We start from the raw sequence: 22,260 nt of genomic DNA, 5'->3' as shown, positions 1-22,260 counted from the left end.
TCCTATTAATTAATTTGGAAGAGTTATTAAGATTCAATTTTAAGAATTCCTGTCATCTTTTCAGAAATGATCTGAGTTGCTTTCATTTAAGTCCGGTAACAACGGACAATTTACTGACCATTTATTGTTAAAATCATGGGATGAATTTACAATTGTTCTAGTGCACCCAATTCAGTGTTATTTCTGTTATTAAAAACTTAAATGGGTGGGTACTTTCAGTTTGTTAATTACAAGTGATTATTTTGTTGTGTTGCAGTTGCATTCTTTAGCTAAAGAAATGAAGGACTTTACCAGCGGTGCCTTCCCATTTTGTCTGCTCTTGCTTATTCTGCCCTCTACCCCAAAACTCTGCTGCAGCAGTAATGCTCAATAATAAAACTATGTGTTTGTCTACATCTACTTTCCTGGTGCTCCTTACACTTAAATGCTCTCCCCAAATCATAGAATATCAGGGTTGGAAGAGACCTCAGGAGGTCATCTAGTCCAACCCCCTGCTCAAAGCAGGACCAACACACACTAACTCATCCCAGCCAGGGCTTTGTCAAGCCGGGCCTTAAAAACCTCTAAGGATGGAGATTCCACCATCTCCCTAGGTAACCCATTCCAGTGCTTCACCATCCTCCTAGTGAAATAGTGTTTCCTGATATCCAACCTAGACCTCCCCCGCTGCAACTTGAGACCATTGCTTCTTGTTCTGTCATCTGCCACCACTCAGAACAGTCTAGCTCCATCCTCTTTGGAATCCCCCTTCAGGTATTTGAAGGCTGCTATCAAATCTCCCCTCACTCTTCTCTTCTGTAGACTAAATAACCCCAGTTCCCTGAGCCTCTCCTCGTAAGTCATGTGACCCAGCCCCCTAATCATTTTCGATGCCCTCCGCTGGACTTTCTCCAATTTGTCCACATCCCTTCTGTAGTGGGGGGACCAAAACTGGACACAATACTCCAGGTGTGGCTTCACTAGTGGCGAATAAAGGGGAATAATCACTTCCCTCAGTCTGCTGGTAATGCTCCTAGTAATACAGCCCAATATGCTGTTGGCCTTCTTGGCAATAAGGGCACACTGCTGACTCATATCCAGCTTCTCGACCACTGTAATCCCCAGGTTCTTTTCTGCAGAACTGCTGCTTAGCCAGTCAGTCCCCAGCCTGTAGCAGTGCATGGGATTCTTCCTTCTTAAGTGCAGGACTCTGCACTTGTCCTTGTTGAACCTCATCAAATTTCTTTTGACCCAGTCCTCCAATTTGTCTCAAGACTCATTGATAGCATGAAGCCTACAAGTAGTTATCTACTGTTCACGGCTTGGTAAAGGATCACTGGGAGTAACAAGACAAAGTCCCTCACCAAAGGCTCTTAATCAAAGTAAGCAGTCATGGGATAAGAGGGAAGGTCCTCTCATGGATTGGTAACTGGTTAAAAGATAGGAAACAAAGGGTAAGAATAAATGGTCAGTTTTCAGAATGGAGAGAAGTAAATAGTGGTGTCCCCGAGGGATCTGTACTGGGAGCAGTCTTATTCAGTATATTCATAAATTATCTGGAAATAGGGGTAAACAGTGAGGTGGCAAAATTTGTAGATGATACAAAACTACTCAAGATAGTTAAGTCCCAAGCAGACTGCAAAGGGATCTCACAAAACTGGGTGACTGGGCAACAAAATGGTAGATGAAATTCAATATTGATAAATGCAAAGTAATGCATATTGGAAAATATAATCCTAACTATACATATAAAATGATGGGGTCTAAATTAGCTGTTACCACTCAAGAAAGAGATCTTGGAGTCATTGTGGCAGTCAAAAAAGCAAACAGAATGTTGGGAATTGTTAAAAAAGGGATAGATAATAAGACAGAAAATATCATATTAGCTCTATATAAATCCATGGTATGCCCACATCTTGGACGCTGTGTGCAGATGTGGTTGCCCCATCTCAAAAAAGATATATCGGAATTGGAAAAGGTTCAGAAAAGGGCAACAAACATTATTAGGGGTATGGAGCGGCTGCTGTATGAGGAGAGATTAATAAGATTGGTACTTTTCAGTTTGGAAAAGAGACGATTAGAGGGGGATAGGATAGAGGTCTATAAAATCATGACTGGTGTGGAGAAAGTAAATAAGGAAGTGTTATTTACTCCTTCTCATAACACAAGAACTAGGGGTCCCCAAATGAAATTAATAGGCAGCAGGTTTAAAACAAACAAAAAGAAGTATTTCTTCACACAACACACAGTCAGCCGGTGGAACTCCTTGCCAGAGGATGTTGTGAAGGCCAAGACTATAACAGGTTTCAAAAAAGAACTAGATAAGTTCATGGAGGAGAGGTCCATCAATGGCTATTAGCCTGGATGGGCAGGGACGGTGTCCCTAGGCTCTGTTTGCCAGAAGCTGGGAATGGGGGACAGGGGATGGATCACTTGATGATTACCTGTTCTATTCATTCCCTCTGGGGCACCTGGCATTGGCCACTGTCAGAAGACAGGATACTGGGTTAGATGGACCTTTGGTCTGACCCAGTATGGTCATTCTTATGTTCTTGTGTTCTTAACAATTTTTAAAATGATTTGGACCCCTCAAGGTATCCTGTGTAATTCTTGATCTTACTACTGTTACCCTCATGTTCTCGCCCCCATTTCCTCTTATTGTCTGTGAGATTCATCTGTTGTTCCTTGTCTTCAGTTAGTTTGCAAGCACTTTGGGACCTAGACCATGCCTTTCTATGTATTTGTCCAATGCCTAGAACAATGGGACTGTTCCCATTGGGACTTCTTGGTACTATTGAATTACAAATAATAATTGAATATTGAGATTCAGCTAAGTGATAAGAACTGTTCACAAGTATTATAAGCTCCCATGTTTCTAAAAGAACAGAAAGTATGTTGTTTCCTATGGTAAAGAGTCACTTGTAACTGTTCAAACAGTGTGTGTTACTTGATCCTTTCCCAAGAGTTATTCTTAAAACGTTGAAGGTGATAATATATAGCTCAGAATAAAATGTTTAGGCGGGGGGGTTAGCTGTCCGTGTCAGGTAGCTAAAGATTAATGCAAACTTCACAAGTCTCCTTGTAACTAGCTTCTAATAACTTTGATGCGGATAGCAAATACTCTATAGCATTGCTTATACCTGTCTCGTGAATTGGCAACCAGTTTTGTCACTTGCAGGTGATTCCTACAGTGTTTAATGGGCTCTTGTTCAGCCCACTTGCCAAACAGCAGTCAGCAGCATTGCACACTAAGCCTCAAATCCTCTCCCAGGCACCCAGCTCCAGTAAATGGGCTGAGCATATGCCCCGGAGAAAGGAGGGGAAGGAGTATTCCACCAGGGCCACATGTCTACACAGCCCACAGCAGTGAGCCTCTGGCTTGTGGCTCAGGCTGGAGCCAGAGCTCTGAAGACCAGGGCGGGAGTGGGCTTCAGCGTCCGAGCTCCAACCCGAGCTGCAACTTCAAAGCAATGTCTACACAGCTATTTTTATCGCAGTTGTGTGAGCCTGAGTCTGTCGAGCTGGACTCAGAGGCTTGCTGTCACTGCCTGTGTCGACATACCCGCTGGCAGTGGAAATGTCCACAGCTGTTATTCCGGCCAGGATAGGCTGTGAAGCCCTAGCACCTGAACTCCATCAGAGATAACAAGCCAACAGATGTACAGACCCAGTCCCTTCCATCTGTGCAACAGCTTTCGGGGATTTCTCTTGGAGCTGGGTTAGGTGATGCACAGGAGATGCACATTCTTCCCGCTGCCTCCCCAAAGCAATGGAAAAGTACAGGTTCTGTTGCATTAGTGTCCCCTCTATACCTAACAGAGTGGGAGGTTATCCACTGGTTAAAGCTTCTGTGTGGAAGTCAAGGTTAACCCAGTGGTGGTGCATAGCACTGTGTAATGACTCTAGCTAACCATAAAGTGATGTCTGTTGGTCAGCATGACTGTACTAGTTTATACATTTAGTTGCTTCGGTACACTGAAAAGAAGTGCAAAACTGCAACATTTGGAAGTTTGGTTCAGGCCTGTCTCTGAATTAGAGGAGCAAATTTTGAAAAATACTTTCTATTGGACTTGAGGTTTGTGTTTGCTTAGCCTATTTTTCTCAGACGTCGTTATTTGGTTGTTACGAAAAAAGATTCTATCCTCTTAGTTGCCCATTAGACTCCTCACAACAATTTCTTGAGGGTAAATTTTATCATGGAGGAATGATTACATGCTTTTCAAAACAATTTAATTTGATATAACAATACTGTAGCTGCAGCTAAATCTTCCAGAGAGATGCTGTGGAGGAGCCAAATTAGACGCAACAATGAACCTATAGGTGTATTTTAATGACTACACTATATTTGCAATAATGTATTTGTATTGTTTGCAAAATAATAGAAATTAATTGGGTCAAAGAAAGGTTTGTCCTGTCAAAAGTAAAGTATTTGTATTGCTAATGATGTCTTGAGATCTCCTGTTCAGGCAACAAACTAGTTTGACAAAGATTTTGAGTCATGTTATGTGCGATTACACAGGATACAAGGGACTCTTTATGCAGCAAGGTCTGTTCAAGAGAGGCCTGACGTGGTGTTAATATATAATTAAGTGGTGGTGGTATTAATATATTAAGTGGTGTTAAGTTAAGTGGTGTTAATATATAATTTCTTATCCTCTGGAAAGTAATCATATTGTTACTGTCGATGACAAATAAAATTCTGTAATATCAAGCTTGAAATCATTTAATCAGCTTTGTGCTCCTATTACAAAATTTGGGTAGAATTTTGGAGGGGTTTTTTTTAATTACAGCTATTTCATAGTGATATCACAGTCCAATAATGAAGATAGTACTGCATCATACTTTGCTAAGCCAAATGACCATTGTTGCTGCCAAATATAAGAACTGTCAAGAGTAAAGTTCTTCTCTAGGACCTTAACAGTATCCCTGAAATAACGGCTGTCACACTTCCCTATGTGTATTTATGCTAGGATAATTTATTTAAATAGTGTTCTGGTATATGCTTTATAGCCTTCCACATTTTGCTATACAAATTTAGGCTTATATTGCAGACTGTGCAATTCATTTGGCAAATGTAATTTCCATCCCTGCATACTAATCGATTTCTTCACAAACACCTGCTATCAGTTATGGTAATAAAAATGCCATTCTAAATTGAAAAGGGGCCAAATGGAGCTTCCTAAGGAAATTACTTCAGTATCTTTCAATGCGGCTAATGTAGTAATGTTCTTGTAGTGCCAAGGTTGGTTGTTGTTGGGGTTTTGTGGGGTTTTTTTTTTTTTTTTGAGCATTTGCATTTTATATAATTTTGCTCTATTACATCATTTCTCTGTCTAAATGATTCCTCGAAACCGGGGAATTCGCAGGGAGGCAGGAGTGGAGTTTCCACATTTCCTCTCTTGGGACCAAATCCAAAAAGCTTCACTTAGGCAAAACTCCCTAGCATAACAGGGCCTTAATCCTGACTGGAACCTCTGGCTGCTACCATAGTATAAACAGTCACGTCAGTTTCTATAACATTGCTGGGCAAATGCTGTGAAGTCAATAAAATTTTGCCAATTTAAGAACTTAAGAATTTTGCCTTTGCACTGGATGTCAATTTCTTACCTAAAATCTATGTCTAAATGTAGCAGCCAATCTATGAAGAGTGATTGAAATATAAAGCAACAATTTATGGCCTCCTCTCACTAACCTCTTGTTGACTAGCCTCTTGTTGACTATGCCCCCATCAAATGGTTAACTGCAAATGTACACAGAACAAAACTGTTTTCAGCACCATTATGCCTTCCCACACTCCGAAATTTCGTGCCTGTTTTCAGAAATGGTGAATCTCTAGTGGAGGTCAGCAGACATTTTTGCTTACATATGTGATTCAGTGGTAAAATGCATACATCTCAGCTCCACTGCAGCTTATGCTATCAGTTGTACCAGTATGATTGCACCATTGCAGAGACACAGGTAAGAAACTGTCAAGAGTAGATACCGCCCTTGTAGAAAAAAATGAATGATTTCCATGTTACATCAGGGCTCTAGCACACTTTCAGAATCAGTGTCAAAAATTCATTCACAGCTAAACTGTTTTCAGCACTAGTTTGAGGTGGTGGGATAGGAAGAGAATCATTGGTGACATCTGTTGTCAGTAATAGGTCATTTTCTGAAGTCTCTCTTAGGACATTTCTCTTGGGCAGTGGTTCTCAACCTCTGTCCTTACCAGGGCCGGCTCCAGGCACCAGCCCACCAAGCTTGTGCTTGGGGCGACACCTGGAGGGGGGCGGCGCAGCGCTCCGGCCCCCGGGGAGAGCGGGGCCACGGCCGGGCTCGCCGCCCTCCCCCCGGCGCTCTGGCCGCCCTCCCCCCGGCGCCCTCCGCCCGGCCACCGGAGGAAGAGCGGCGAACCCTGGCTGGGGCTCTCCCCCTGGCCACCGGGGGGAGAGCGGCGAGCCCTGGCTGGGGTTCACCGCCCTCTCACCACCCTGCCCCCTGCGCTCTGGCCGCTGGGGGGAGAGCGGAGCCCCGGCCGGGGCTCGCTGCCCTCCTCCCAGGGCTCCGGCCCCCCTCCCCGGGGGGAGAGCGGAGTGTTCACCTTGTATATATTTATGCTGCATCCCCTTTTGTCTGAGCAATGCCCTCTATGTTATCTGCCAGCAAATGAGTCATCATATTGATTTTTTTTCTGGCATGTTCATTTCCTCATAGCTCTAACAGCCCAAGCTTATGCACTGAAGGAAGAGAATGACAGCCTCCGATGGCAGCTGGATGCTTACAGAAATGAGGTGGAGCTTCTTAAACAGGAGAAAGGTCAACTCTTTCGGACCGAAGAAAGTCTCACAAAGGACCAACAGTTGAAATTCCTGCAGCAGACAATGCAAGGCATGCAGCAGGTACCACGAGTCAATTTTTGATGGCTTACCCCAATAATGTATATGCAAAAGAGGTATTTTTTGTTAGGAAAAAAGCAGTGCTAAAATCAGTTTTTGTAAGATGCTAAGGGGCTTGACCATGATTTCTTTGCATACTCAAATGCCTGTTGATTTCTGCAGGCTGTTTTGGGTGTATAAGGATGGCAGCATCAGGCCACAGGGATTAAAAACCTGCTGACAAAGGGGATGTCTACACTGCAGTCGGAGGTGTGATTGCAGCATGGTTGGCCTAGCTCTGCAAGAAGGTAGCAGGTTTAAGAAGCCTTTCCCAACCTAACATGGCTAGGGTTACCATATTTCCACAAGCAAAAAAGAGGACACTGGGTAGCGGGAGGAGCCCTGCTCTAGCCCCACCCCTGCCCCGCCCCCGTCCACTCCCTACCAGTTCCCACCCCGATTGCCCCCCTCAGAACTCCCAACCCCCCCCGCTCCTTGTCCCCTGACTGCCCCCTCCTGGGACCCCTGCCACTAACTGCCCCCTAGGACCCCACCCCCATCTAAGCCGCCCTGCTTCTTGTCCCCTGACTGCCCCCTCCTGAGAACCCCCTACGACCCTACCTGTCCCCTGACTGCCCCGACCCTTATCCACACCCCCATCCCATATTCACAGCCCTGCCCCCAGACAGACCCCCGGGGACTCCCATGCCCTATCCAACTGCTCCCCGCCCCCTGACAGGACCCCCAGAACTCCTGACCCATCCAATCCCCTCTGCTACCTGCCTGCCTCGACCCCTCTCCACACCCCTGCCGTCCTGACAGCCCCCCCAGAACCCCCGACCTATCTAACCCCCCCACTCCCTGTCCCTGACTGTCCCAACCCCTCTCCACACCCCTGCCCCCCTTTCAGCCCCCCCGCCAAACTCCCAACCCATCCAATCCCCCCTCCCTGTCCCCTGACCTGGGCCGGCTTTAAAGAGCCCAGGAATCGGGCTGCACTCCGGCCGGAGCTCCGGCCGGGGTTGCGGGGCTTGGGGCCAGGCCGGAGGTGCTTGGCCGGGGCTGGGCCGGCGCGCTCGGCCGGAACCGGGGCTGGAGCTGCTGGGGCCGCCGGGCGCCGCTCGGGCCGGAGGGAGCCGCTCGGCCAGGGCCACACCTCCCCGGAGCTCTCCTCCTCACGCCCTCCACCCCAGCTTACCTGCTGCTGCCTCCCGCTTGCCCCTGCTTCTTTTCAGACTTCCCGCGAAGATCTGATTCGCGGGAATCAGGGGACGGGGAGGAGCAGGTGGGCGGAGCGTTCAGGGGAGTGGAGGAGGGGGAAGACAGCTGCGGGGCCGGACAGCGTGGTAAGGCTGCAGGGGATGGGGGGAGCCGGGAAGGGGCTTTGGCTGCCCAGCGGTGCTTGGCCGCCGCTTTTCTGTCTATAAATAGCCGACCGGGGGGAAATCCCAGACATTTTTAGATTTTTAAAAATCCCCCCCGGACGGCTATTTATAGACAGAAAAGCCGGACATGTCCGGGGAAATCCGGACATATGGTAGCCCTAAACATGGCCAGTACCCCAAAGGCAGCAGGTCAGGTATGGGTCATAGCCCCACCATCCTTAAACAGCTTCAGAGCAGTGCAGTGCACACAGGGGAGAGAACACACAGTACTACTGCAAAGGCTGTAGCGAGGGCTGCTGCGGCCCAAGCTCCCATGACACTTCTAAAGACACTTGTCCATATCCTCAGCAAATGTAAATTGACATACCACCACTGAAGTCAGTGGCACTAGACTGACTTGCACTAGCTGAGGACCTGGCCCACTGTGACTGAGTCAAACATTATGTCTCTAGAAGCTGCTGCTGGTATAGTACACCTCCACTTACCTTCTACTGTGGCCAGTGGCTTAAAGCCACAGACTGGCCCTTTATTTCTAAGTATCTTCTGTTTCCAAAAAGTTAATCAGCTCCCACTTCTGATATTATTGTTGGAAGTCATAAATCCCCGCTCTGTGACATTGCAGTTAGTAATCATTGGGAGTTCCCAGACTTGCGCCTTCTGACCTGGAGTGAGCTTCAGTACAGATCTGTACATGAACTCCCAGATCTCATCTTTCTTTTACAATATTGGGAGAATTTATGGCCTAAGTGAGTAATTTCTTAATATAATATATGAGAATTAACAAATTAGGCATTAGTTGCTCTTCAAATTCAGGTATAAAATATGAAGCTAAAGTGTCTTAGGCCTCAAAGCACTTAAGCACATGCTTTAAGCATGTGAATAATCTCTTCCTTACTTAAGCACATGCTTAAGTATCGCTGACTTCATTAAAGTTAAGCACATGAACACATCCTTTGCTAAATCTGAGCCTTAGTGCCTGTTCTCCATTGCCTTGCACTTTGTGTAGTCATTCACACCAGTCCAAGTGAGTATAAAATGCTACCAAATCAAAGTGATAGTGTTTTTACACTCACTTGCCACTGGTTTAGATTGTCACCTGAGGTGCAAGGGCAAAAGAGAATCAGGCCCTGGAATTTTAATTGAATTAATATTGAAACTTCAGCCAGATATCAATATTGTTAACCAAGGGTGTTAGGAGAAAACCCATCGCTTATTATATCCACTATCTATCTGTGTTACAACAACTGTAGTTTCCCATCCTCCATCGTTTTTTAAATCTTTGACATTTTGATGTGAGTTTTCAAATTTTTGCTAGTTTGGCATCTGGGATCAAGCCAACCAACTTCCTATGGGGGAGGATTACAAAAGGTTCAAGAAGTTGGAAAAGGGGCTGTGGGGAAGCCGATTTGAGGATATGCTGAGGATTGCAGAGATTGGGAGTTTTGTTGGGAAGTTGTTAGCAGGTTCAACAGCTGAATGGAGCTGAGTTGGGTCACTTGTGCAGACAATTGTAATGGGTTTGACTAGATGAGTTTGGATTGTTAGTAGCACTTGTGACACCCCACGACCTTTACACTTTTCCTGTGATTCATCCAGGAATATTTAGAAATTGGCCTCTCATTTAGGTAGAACCTATAGAGTCTGAGTTTCGTTTTCAGAAATGCTGAAAATTGACAGCTTCAATTGAAATCCAGCATAGCATGTGTACAGCACCTATGAAAATCAGGCTCTATATGAAATATTAAACGCACATCCAGGTCTTGGCTGGTAATGGTTTAACAAGAAGACCTCTCTCATTCCCTTTTATCTTGTTGTGTATATTATATTTAATTTAAGACAAGATGAACTGGTTTCCACCGAGTTCCTGAGCCCTACCTATCCATTAAAAAATCTGTTCCTCATCCTTCTTCCTTTCCATTCACACCCACTCCCCCCCAACCCCTCCTCCCTCTCACTTTGAAAACTAAAGAATAATTGATTTGAGCTGCAGTTGAAGAGCAGGTCTGGCTGAGAAAATGGATGCATTTTGAGCATCAAGGAATTTTCCTGTGCACAGACTTGGTGCCAAACAGTAGCAAATAATGCAACACTGATATATTTTTAATGCACTCCAATTATCTGGTGATTTTTCAGGTTTCTTTTGCACACTTACAGGACTGATGAAATGAGTGATTATTTTCTCTTCTCTCACCACTTCTGTTGCTCAAAAGCATTATCGGCAAAATCCCATCGATATTTGCTCATGAAGTATACCATATGGGCAGTCATAGCAATCTAGCAATTTATGTTGTCGAAAAATGTGTAATAGCAGCTCAGGCATTGAAGTTATGTGTTTTTGAGTTAACTCCCTCCATGAATTTGTGTCACCATCTAATTTCATACCCACTATGAGGTCTCAAACAAATGGAAATAATGTCTTGTATCCATGGTAACAAATGAGGTACACTTTACCTGATCTTAAGATGGAAATTGATTTAACTTGTCACTACTGTATAGGTGGTGTTAGCTTCCATGTATTTCTATATGGGGACATACACACAAAATATATACCTTTTCAAATTGCTCTGTATTTGAGCATCTCAGTTCTGAAAATGACGTAAGGAAACTCTATGATCAGAGAGATTTTACTATCAGAATGTTATTCCAGTGTTGTTTTAGGTAATAGGTTAGACATTTTAGTATCTAACGTTAATCACTCAATGCTAAGTATATTTGAATCTTGCCTCCCTAATGTGAAATGGCTGAAAATGCCCAGACAACAGGACATGGGTTTTTACCATATAGAGATTATAGATAATCATCTGAGTGATGCTGAAGCTCATTTTGATTAATTTTTAATGCATACCAGATGATTTTATGAATTCCTTAGAGAATTATTTATCAGATTATTAACAGTATTGGCCTGTAGACTGTCCTATAGTGTGGACCTTGTGCTGTGTCCTCACACTACCTTGGTAACATTATTTCAGTTGAGACGTATGAAGAACAGGACTGAGGGTTTGACTTGGCCATCTTTAGGAAGAGTCACTGGAAAGTCATACTGAACAAAGGAAATGTCACAAAAACATAGTTAAAAAGACTAAGAGCAAAAGGATTAGCCTGCAAAAGAACCTTTGTTCTGCTATTTACAATGCAAACAATTCAAACAGCACAAGTGCTGTGATAACAAATGGCCAGTTTGAACCCAAGTCTTAGACAGAACTGTCCTCTAGTTGTCAGGGCATTTGGGTTGTTTTGCTGCGCATCCTGCATCTCCCAGTGAAGTCACTCGGAGCTGGAGGTGCCCAACACTTGTCAGGTTTCAGGCTCTTCCTCAAAGGTATTTAGATGAAATCAATGGAAGTTAGATACCTAAATACCTTAGAGGAACTAGGCTCTATGCTGTAAATTGGTTGATTATGGACCTTGCCATTAGCTGCATTTCATACATCATAAAGGATGCCATCATTATTTAGCAAATAGTAATAACCATTGGTGGGATTTTCAAAAGCACTCAGTGTTCATCTAACTTTGCTGGAGCGCACTGGAGTTTGACCATTCACTTTAATGGGAGCCGAGTTTAGGCCAATGCTGAGCACTTTTGACAAGTCCACACTATTCTTCTAGACGTTGCTCTATCAGAGTTAAATTATTGGTGAGTACAGAGTGGAAGGATAAAACAGAATAAATAAGCCCTTCTGTAGTCAGGATATACTAATGAATATAACCCACAATGAGCCCCATCCACCTGACTACGCTATGAATCTGTCATAGTTGGAATGAAAAATATTGTCTTTTACCTAGAGGCAGAGGGGAAACTGTATATCAGCATGATCCCATTGACTTCAGCGGGCAGGGGCTCAGAGCATATTTCTTCACAGGGATGAGTTCAGTAACTTGTAGGATGGATCTATGTGGGACCTTTTTCTTCACTTCTTCCTTGTGGTTGATCCACTGTCTAAACTCCCATGCACCTCAATCAGTGTTTAGCTCTACAGGTCTCAAGCCTCTCAAAGAAGTTTTTCCTATCACATCCATTCCATTCACTCACATGCAAACTTTCCCAAATGTCAAAAGTCACAGATACTTTTGTAAAAGCCTGAAAATCACAGAATCCAGGGCTGTCATGACAACTATAACAGCCCATTCATCCTTAGGTGTGAAAGTTCCCGCAGCAGATGAATGCTAAGATTCATAGCATAGTCAGGTGGATGGGGCTCATTGTGGGTTATATTCATTAGTATATCCTGACTACAGAAGGGCTTATTTATTCTGTTTTATCCTTCCACTCTGTACTCACCAAACATTTACTCAACATGTCGCCCCGCATACACATGATCAAGATTAACCTGTTTCTTCTAAAAATGCAGTATTAGAAAGGAGAGTAAATAAGAGTGAAAAAATATATCATCCTTATATTCACTTTTTACCTTCTGAATAAATGGACCAGAGTGATTAAGTTGAAAATATTTTTATTGCTCTCCAGAGTATGAATCTAAATTTGATCTATAAATTTACAAAGAGCAACAGCATTAGCAAAAACCTGGTATTACTGAATGACATTTGAATTCTGAAAACAAGTAGCCCTGTTTCCGGGAAGGGGGAGGAAGGGGCCCAGTAACAGTATCTCTGTTCTACCAGGGCTACGTCTGTACAGATGCAGCACTGCAGCTATATCACTGTAGTGTAGATACTTACTACAACAACAGAAGGGGTTTTTCCATCACTGTAGTAAATCCACCCCCTCAGGAGGAAGTAGCTAGGTCAATGGAACATTTCTTCTGTCAACCTAGCTGCATACACAATGGGAGTTAGAGCCACCTAACTGCATCGTACAGGGCGTGAAATTTTTCACAACCTTGAGTGACACAGCTAGGTCGACCTAAGTTTTAGGTGTAGACCAGGCCAAAGGATGCTTAAGCACTCTTTCCTTTACACTTTGAATTTAACATCCCATTAGGTTTACCATCAAATAACTACCTGCTGCTGTTTATATTTAAATAATAATAATAATAAATAACATGCACCAATAGGTTTACATTACAATGATTTATTTTATCTCAGAATGGGAGACTGGAGTTTTCCTCCAAATGTGGCAACCCCTACCTAAGGCATTGTTTACTGTGGGCATTTCCCCCTAAAATTTCCTACCGTAGCTATCACCAGTTCACCTTCGCAAGTCGTAGCAGCAATGGAAGTGTTAGTGTAAATAAGGCCCCACTGAGGTTTTAACTACCAGGTCATCTAGATCTGTTCTGAGATAACACGTGGTTGAACTGCCTTCGTACCCTGACCACTGCCACCAGTGATGGAGCTGAAGTGGTGGCAACAGCAGTAGGGAATTTTAGGAAAAAAAGCCTAAGGTAGACATCTCAGTAGAAAGCACACTGACTGATGTCTACATGAAGATTATAGTCCAGCCCTCTTGCAGGAAATCCTTAAACACTAGACCTCTCCCACTGGTTACATTCATCTTAGCTTTAGGGTGGAATTTTCAAAAGCATTTTCAAAAGCATGTTTTCAGAATTCAAATGTCATTCAGTAATACCAGGTTTTTGCTAATATTTGAAAAATATTTTCAAGGTTGGCCTAATTCTGCTCCCATGAAGTCAATGGAAGCAAAGTTAGGTCAATGCTGAGCACTTTTGAAAACCCCAGCCTTAGTGGTGAATACTCATTTCTTTAAAGATGAATAGTAAAATTAAAATTCATGGCAAATTTGAGTCAGCTCAAAACATGAACCTTTGCAAAGTACAGTAGACCAGTAATTTTTATCTAGACCTACTTCAAGGCTTTCTGTTAATCTCTGTAGTTTCTCTAGCCTCAATGTGTAAGATTTTTTTTTAACTTTGCTTTAAAGATCAATCAAATATTTCTTTTTGAAAAAGAAAATCTAAAATCTAAGTGGGTTTGTTAAAAGTGAGCATGCTATGGTTATGGAGAAGTGGTTTTATGCAATTTGTGGTCACATTGAGAAATAGACATACTTATACCATTTAGTGCTCTACTTTTGTAGACTGAAATTGTCATCCCTTCTAAGTACAAAACAAATGTATGAAATTGAAGCCTCATAAATGTCTCATTCTGTGTGTGTGTGTGTGTGTGTGTGTGTGTGTGTGTGTGTGTGTGAGCGCGCGCACGCACACACGCCTGTCTTGGGCTCAGCCCTGCCCCCTGCTGTGCAGCATTGAGACCTTTGTACTCAAGATGTCAGCAGGACAGCATATAGTACAGTAATATGCACCAAGAGGTAGGCCTGCCTAATGACTTTACCTATGGGGGCATGCTTGTCCCACCCCAAATAAAAAAACACAGATTAACATCCATGCTGCAGGCATCAGCAAATGTTGAGTGTGCACTTTGTTTCTGGTCAGAAGACCAGCAAGATTCACTGCTCAGGGTGGAGCCCTGGCCAGCTGGAGCCGGTAGCAGAGAATGCAAAGGGCTCTTAATCAGCACTGTGCCAGGTCAGGATTTAGATCCTTCTTCCATTACAAATCTCATCAGCCTCCCAGATAGTGAGATCCTAATGTATTCTGTAAAGTGGGCAGGGCTGGGGAACAAGAGGGCTAAGTGCCACAGCCTTCACCTAGCTGATATGCTGGATTTCCCTTCATTGTAATTTTTTAAAATTCATTAATTACCTTTTAATTTGCCCAGTCTCATATTAGGCCTAGTCATATGTTAATATAAATGCTGCAGTGTGGCTAGCTTCATTTACAACTCATTTCAAAGCACGTGCTGCCATCTCCTTTGACTCGTCTTTCACATTTTCTTGTTTCCTTGGTGATTTGTCTGGTCTCATCAGTGTCTTGTTACTAATGCATATTTGCTCAGATGGGAAGTTGCACTCCCATTATTCAAGGCTGCCATGCACTGGCCATTTATGATATTAAATCCTGTTTTAGTAGTGTAGAAACTCGATATTCCAGCTAATCCATAGAGCTAATGGGTTTGATGGCTACAAATCATGTGTGTGTGTGTGTGTGTGTGTGTGTGTGTGTGTTCCTTCATTTTGCTTCATTTTTTTCTTTAACCTAAGGAGAATTCTGCCAAGAAATGTTAACATTCTTCTTTTCTTCTATTGTTTGTAAATAGCCTCTAAGGAGCTTGAAACACATTTTTCCTTGCTGATTTTTGTCCTTTTCCATTTGCAGGTTCTGAATTCTCTTTATTTGTGTAGAATAAAGTTTTGATTGACTTGACTGGGTTTTGCTTTTAAAAAAAGAAATTGCTAGCCTGGATGGCTAATGGAATTCATGATGGGACAGGGAGACTTTCACCACTAGATCTCTGATTCAAGTCTGCCCCAGGGGAAATAGTTCCATTCATGCATGAATAAGAACTATTCACATGAGCAAACGTTGCTAGATCAGATCCTCGGTTGTTAGTGACTGAAAACTGTTACCCTCTGATGTCTGTTTGGTAGTCTAATTTAACTGGTTTGCTACAGATCTTCTTCAGCCATTCCAGAAATTATTATGCTTATTAAAAATGGACATATAGATATTTCTTCTGCCCTTCAGTTTAATGTACAATTACATTAACTTAAGGTAAAACTGGAATCCTTTTGTGTTTTTGTTTATATTGCCTGTTCCTGGTACCTCCATTCCTCCCGCCCTTCTGCCAGTCCCAATCCCCCAATTGTCTGATTCTCTGTTTACACTCACATTATCTCCTCCTGCCCTGTCTCAATGCTCTTGTTATGCCCCACCCTAGATTCACAGATTCCAAGACTAGAAGGGACCATTGTGATCATCTAGGCTGACCTCCTGTGTAACACAGGCCATAGAACTTCTCCCAAATAATTCCTAGAGTGTAACTTTCACTGACAATTTATAAATCAAGATTGGATGTTTTTCTGAAAGTTACACTCTAGGAATTATTTGGGAGAAGTTCTATGGCCTGTGTTACACAGGAGGTCAGCCTAGATGATCACAATGGTCCCTTCTAGTCTTGGAATCTGTGAATCTAGGGTGGGGCATAACAAGAGCATTGAGACAGGGCAGGAGGAGAAATGTGAGACTCAGACAATTGGGGGATTGGACTGGCAGAGGGGCAGGAGGAATGGAGGTACCGGGAACAGGCAATACAAACAAAAACACAAGGATTCCAGTTTTACCTTAAATTAATGTAATTGTACATTAAACTGAAGGGCAGAAGACATATCTATATGTCCATTTTTAATAAGCATAATAATTTCATAAGCAAAATAATTCAAAATAATTAAATACTGTTATTTTGTATCTTTGCTTGGGACCTTCATGAAATGACTGATAATTTTACGAAGGGCTGGTAACAGCACCCTACATTATTAAGGTTGCCTGGCCCTTCCTGTTATCAGACCCTGTTTTCAGTTGCTTGTCACTTTGCCAAACTTCAACTTTGCCAAACTTCAACTGTTTAGGCTGAAATTTTGAATGCTGAGTGTTTTGCCTTAGGCTGAATTATTTTAGAAAATTTCAGCCAAAACAGTTTAACCTTTTCTGAGAACGAGGCTAGAGGAAAATGGGGTGTTTTGCAAAATTAAAAAAGTTCTGATAACCTTTTTTGACACCTCCCTTTGGAGCAGGGACTTTAAATTTATCAGGGGCATGGCTTTGTGTCAGTGATGTGCCTTTTGCTGGTCACATAAAAATCTGTCCAAATTTGGCTAAGTTATAAATCTTTGGAAAATTGCAGTTCACACATGCTCAGAGACTTCTTAGGATTTAGCAGCTAAAATCTCTGAAGATACCTTCTCACCCAAGTGCTTCAGCACTCCTAGAACTGACCAGACTGAATGTGCTCCACCCACTTACAGCTCCTGCGTGTGATCAAAGTACACATGTGCCATCCCCCAGAGCAACTGAGCATACTTCATTCCGGGGGAGAGTGGTGAAAACCTGTAATTGTAGTTCCTGGATGTTCTGGGCATCAGAGCACCAGAACTGAGAGAAAGGAGTCTGCCTCTCCTGTGCTCCCAGTGACCCTCCACCTGCTACCCTGGCAGCATGGAGGAACAAGCTGCCTGATTTGAATACCAAGAATATAACAGCTGAAATGGGAAGAAGGAAAGGAGACTGGTGAGATTGGAACTATGGACAGGGGAGGGAAGAGAGAAACTGTGACTGGGAGTTGTGTGTAGGGAGATGTGATGAAGTGGGACTTTTCTTATTGTTTTGTATGAATACTGTGTGTGTGCCTCAGTTTCCGTTATGTGTTGCACAAGTGTCTAGGTGGTGGGACAAGGGTGTATGATCATTGCAGAGACCCCTAGAGGGCAGATGTGACTGCCGTCTAGCTGCCTGGGCCCAGACAATGGCTGGATATTCTGTAGGCCCATCCTCTGCCAAGATCCAGCCAGCTGCAATGTGTTGGAGAACAAAGAGAGAGGTGGAGACCAGGTGACCAGTTTGTCTGGGAAAGAAACAAAGAATGGAGGAGTGGCAACTAGGCGTGACTGAGGGTGAGCTCCTGGAAGCTGCTCAGTCTCCTGGTTTGGGGCTTTGGGGGAGAGCTCTGGGTTCTGGATCTCCCCAACATGGACTTTGCTGAATCTTCCTGTTTTCTGTGCTAACAAGAACGGTTCTATGCGGTGTTCCACATGACTAATAAACCCTTCTGTTTTACAACGCTGGCTGAGAGTCACTGCTGACTGCAGACGTTGGGGGTGCATGGCCCCTTGGGGGGGGGGTGTAAGGCTTCCCCCGGTGTCCTATTCAGGTGGACTCACTACAGAGAGCTCACTGCATGAAACAGGAGAGGTGAACACTTCGAGGTCAGACCCAGAGGCACTGAAGCCAAGGAGGCTTGCCCTAGTGAGCGTATGCCCTGACGGGTTGTCACACTACAAGAGGGTCTTGTCTGAACTTAATTCAGAGCAGTTCCAGAGTACCGAGCCTGTTCACGCACGACAGGAGGTACTGGGACTAGTTGAGCAGGGAGACTGGACCTGAGAGCCTGAAGGAGGGGAGAAGCTGTGACTGGTTGATTAGAGACTAGGAGCCAGGAGAGGCCAAGGCTGAGGGGAAGAGGAGGCTGCTAATGGTTGGGCAAGAAGACAGGGACTGGGAGATGGTGAGGAAACTGGTGGAAGAAGCTGAAGAAGGCCCGTGGAACTGGTTGGTGGTGATGGGAGAAGGGGAACCTTGAGATCAGCTCAGGAGCTATGAGGAGAGTAGGATTGGCTGGACAAGGAGCCTGGGACTGGGAACCTGTGTCGAGGAATGGGAGGTGGGACAACAGGGGAGACATTTTTTGATGCGGAACTGGCAGGGAGGCCTGGGACTGGCTGTGCAATGAGACTGAATGTGGGGAGGGGAGAAGACTGGGAGTTGGGGGTAGCAGGAGATTGGGACTCAGACAGTGAGCCTGGAGGGGAGACTGGGACTGGTTGGGGAAGGAGACTGGAAGTGAGGTGAGAAGCCTGAGTGGAGACTGGAGAATGGGCTTGGGACAAGGAGCCACAAGTGGAGAACAGATAGGACTGAGATGGGAACAGATTGGGGGGAACAGGCAGAAGGGTCTGTGTACTCTAGAACACACTCTCTTCCAAAGCCTGGAAAAGAACCCAAGATTCCTGAGTCCCAACATTCCTCTGCTGTCATCAAATGTCTGTGAAACCCACTAGCAAAGTGCATGTCCCTCTGGTGCTGGATCCACACAGAGGATGACAACCTACTACTTCTGTCAGTTATTCCATTGGCTCAAGTGGCAGAGATTGGTGAGTGCAGGGATCAGCAACCTTTGGCACGCGGCCCACCAGGGTGCTTACCCTGGTGGACCGGGCCAGTTTGTTTACCTGCCATGTCTGCAGGTTCGGGCGATTGCGGCTCCCACTGGCCGCGGTTCACCGTCCCAGGCCAATGGGGGCAGCGGGAAGTGGCCGCCGGCACATCCCTCGGCCCACGTCGCTTCCCGCAGCCCCCATTGGCCTGGAGCAGCGAACCGCAGCCAGTGGGAGTCGCGATCGGCTGAACCTGCAGACGCAGCAGGTTAACAAACTGGCCTGGCCCGGTGACCTGAATCTGCATTTTTTTGATGAAAAGTTTTCAGCCAAAAACTTTCACCCAGCTCTAGTTGGAAGGCATGTAGTGAATGAGATTGCTGATTTCAGGAAGAGAAAAGATGGTCTTATGGTTATGCAGCTGAATGTCACACTGGAGAATTGAATTCTACCCCTGCGTCTAGCACAGGGCTGCTACTGAGCAAGTCACGTACACCAAACTTGTCAGACGGTGTCACTAATTGTGTGTTCTTCATTTACTGGGTGCACAGCTTGGAATCTGATTTGCAGAACTGCCAAGTACTCACAACTGCATCCAAAGTCAATGGGAACTGTGCTTTGAACATATATAGTGTAAATACTGCAAAAAGAAAATAAGGCCCTATGCTTCTCAAACGGGGCACTGTGACCAGGGACCCCATGATGCCAACTGGTAGAGGGCAAATGGTGTGCATAGGATTTTAAAAGGATCTCCCGGGTCAGATATGTGCATAATAGTTAACCGATGTGTGGCATGTGAGGTCTCTACTGAGAGCCAGCAGCCTGTTGGGTCATTGTAATCATTGTGAATGTATGTACAGATAATATTTAAGGACTTATGTATCTATACTAAAAATTATATTCTTAAAGTCTTGGAGTTATGGCAGATCACCAGGATTTATCATACCTGCTGCCTGAAAGGAACATTTTTCAAGTTAACAGACCCCTATGTCCCTGTCTGATCATTTGTGTATTGTATGCCTCACAATATATGCCTATTTGCATCCTAAGCCGGGGTGGAATGAAAGATTACAAAATCTACAAAAGAGAAAAATTTCAAGGTGAACAAACTGCAGAGGGGTGTCCTGCTTATGAACAAAGATTGTTATGGTATATCTTGGGGTGCAAGGAAACACATGGAATCTTTTACTCAGGCAATCTGACAGCGTGTCATGGAAGGAAGGTCATAGCCAGCCTGTACAGCGTAGCAAGGATTTTGGGTGAGCAATACTCTACAAGACATGAGATTATTTTGTGGATTAAGTCTAGGCTCTAAAATGCGTGTTATGTTTTCATAGGTAACCATTTGTTTCCAATACTTCTACTTGCTACTACTTGAATCTCCATGTTTTGTTAAGTAAACTTATGCTTGATTTAATTACAAACTTATCTCTAAGTTCTGTGTGTTAAGCATGGGGGTGATCTGGGGTGGACTGGAACACTGGGGTTTACTGTTTATTTGCAAGCAGCAAATCTATGATCAGTATGAATGTCCAGTGGACCAGGAGCTGGACACTCCAGGGAGACACTCGGAGGATTCAAGGACTGGGATGTGCCTGTTACTCACCTGTAGAGTGACAGTGGGGCCTGCGAGACTGAGAGAGGAGGGCTTGTGTTGCCTATGGCCAGTGGAGTATGGGAGTTGACCCACAGCAGGCACAGACAAAGCTTCCTCACGCTAAGGGCAGGTGGTTGTGAGGTGCCCCCAGGAAGCATCTCAGGCACGCAAAAATGTGTGGACATTTTTTACCTTAATCTGTGCCTCTATTCCCCGTCTGTAAAATGGGGATAATATTACACCCTCGCCTCTCAGGGGTGTTGTGAAGATAAATTCATTAATGTCTGTGAAGCACTCACATGTGTAGTGATGAGCGCCATGGAAAAGCCCATGAGGAGATGGATAATTCTGCTTTCAGAGCAGAGTTTGAATAGTGTGAGGTAAATAAGTCGTATTGCTACACATTGAACAGGGAGGATAAACGAAATATCAAATAGTTGCTCATTAAGTGAGCGCCGTCCATCCTTTACACAGAATGAGACAGGGGTCCTGTGGGGAAAAAAATGTCCTGATGTAGTTAGAGTGTGTCGTAATCTGTATACACATGGGGACTGAATTAAGGTTGCACAGGAAACCTCCATTCTGGCATCAGAGGGGTAGCTGTGTTAGTCTGAATCTGTAAAAAGCAACAGAGGGTCCCGTGGCATCTTTAAGACTAACAGAAGTATTGGGAGCATAAGCTTTCGTGGGTAAGAACCTCACTTCTTCAGATGCAAGTAATGGAAATTTCCAGAGGCAGTTATAAATCAGTATGGAGATAATGAGGTTAGTTCTGTAGTTGGAGCAGTTTCTCCTCCCTTGGTGTTCACACCTCAACTGCTAGCAGAGCACCTCACCCTCCCTGATTGAACTAACCTCGTTATCTCCATACTGATTTATACCTGCCTCTGGAAATTTCCATTACTTGCATCTGAAGAAGTGAGGTTCTTACCCACGAAAGCTTATGCTCCCAATACTTCTGTTAGTCTTAAAGGTGCCATAGGACCCTCTGTTGCTTTCTCCATTCTGGCATTTCCTAAATTTGGAGGACTTGACTTTGCAACCCTAATAACATTTCTTTAGCATAGTTGTTCGTATGTAATACGTAAGCACTAGAGCTGAGCGAGAACAGGATTTTCCATTCTATGAAAAATTCTAAGATTTTGAAAACTTCTTTTTCTGTAGAGAAAAGAAAAAGAAATCTCACAATTTTTCACAAGATGGCAACAAACAAATCTTCCAGGAAAGCAGCCCAGGAAGCCAGCCAAGCAGGGAACCAAGCTACTGAGAAGCCTGGGAGCTGGGGCTCCCAAGGGCTTGTAGGCTCTCAGGTGCCACTCAGTCCACCAAGCAGGCTACTGAGGAGTGAGGAAGTCCAGGCTCCCCAGCAACTCGCCAAATGGAGCTAGAGGGGTGGGTAAGCTGGCAGGAAGGGCTCTGTCAGAAACCTGACTGATTTTCATTGGAATTTTGACATTGCCCTGCAGAATTGGTGTTTTCTGACAGAAAAATGTTCCGATAGAAAATTCCCCCAGCTGTAATGAATGTGTATATTTAATAACAGTGATGTACAGGTTGACTAGATGCTCACCTTCTCCATGTTCTCACCACAGCAAGTTTATGGTACCTTTATTAGCTGCCTCAGATCACTCAGCGGACCCAGATGCATTTTCTGCTGGTAATTCTTAAAACATATATAGCTTCAAGGCTTCAAAAGAACCGAGGAGTGAGAAGCCACTAAAGCAGTGGTGCCCAAACTTTTCCTCTTGGGTCCCC

At 44.3% G+C, this 22,260-nt stretch overlaps 1 protein-coding gene across 8 annotated transcripts in view; it reads left to right on the top strand.

Annotated features, from left to right (window-relative positions):
• Positions 1 to 22,260, top strand: part of ENOX1 (ecto-NOX disulfide-thiol exchanger 1) — a 494,661-nt gene that overhangs the window by 427,017 nt on the left and 45,384 nt on the right. For all 8 annotated transcript variants that reach the window (XM_054014097.1, XM_054014088.1, XM_054014046.1 and 5 more), the window contains one exon: positions 6,676 to 6,860. In XM_054014097.1, the coding sequence (XP_053870072.1) occupies positions 6,676 to 6,860 (185 nt within the window). The remainder of the gene's footprint in view (positions 1 to 6,675; positions 6,861 to 22,260) is intronic.

Source organism: Malaclemys terrapin, chromosome 1 (assembly GCF_027887155.1).
Source record: "Malaclemys terrapin pileata isolate rMalTer1 chromosome 1, rMalTer1.hap1, whole genome shotgun sequence".
Taxonomy (NCBI): domain Eukaryota; kingdom Metazoa; phylum Chordata; order Testudines; family Emydidae; genus Malaclemys; species Malaclemys terrapin.
The sequence above is the reverse complement of the archived record's forward strand: the minus strand, read 5'-3'. Positions and strand labels throughout refer to the sequence as shown.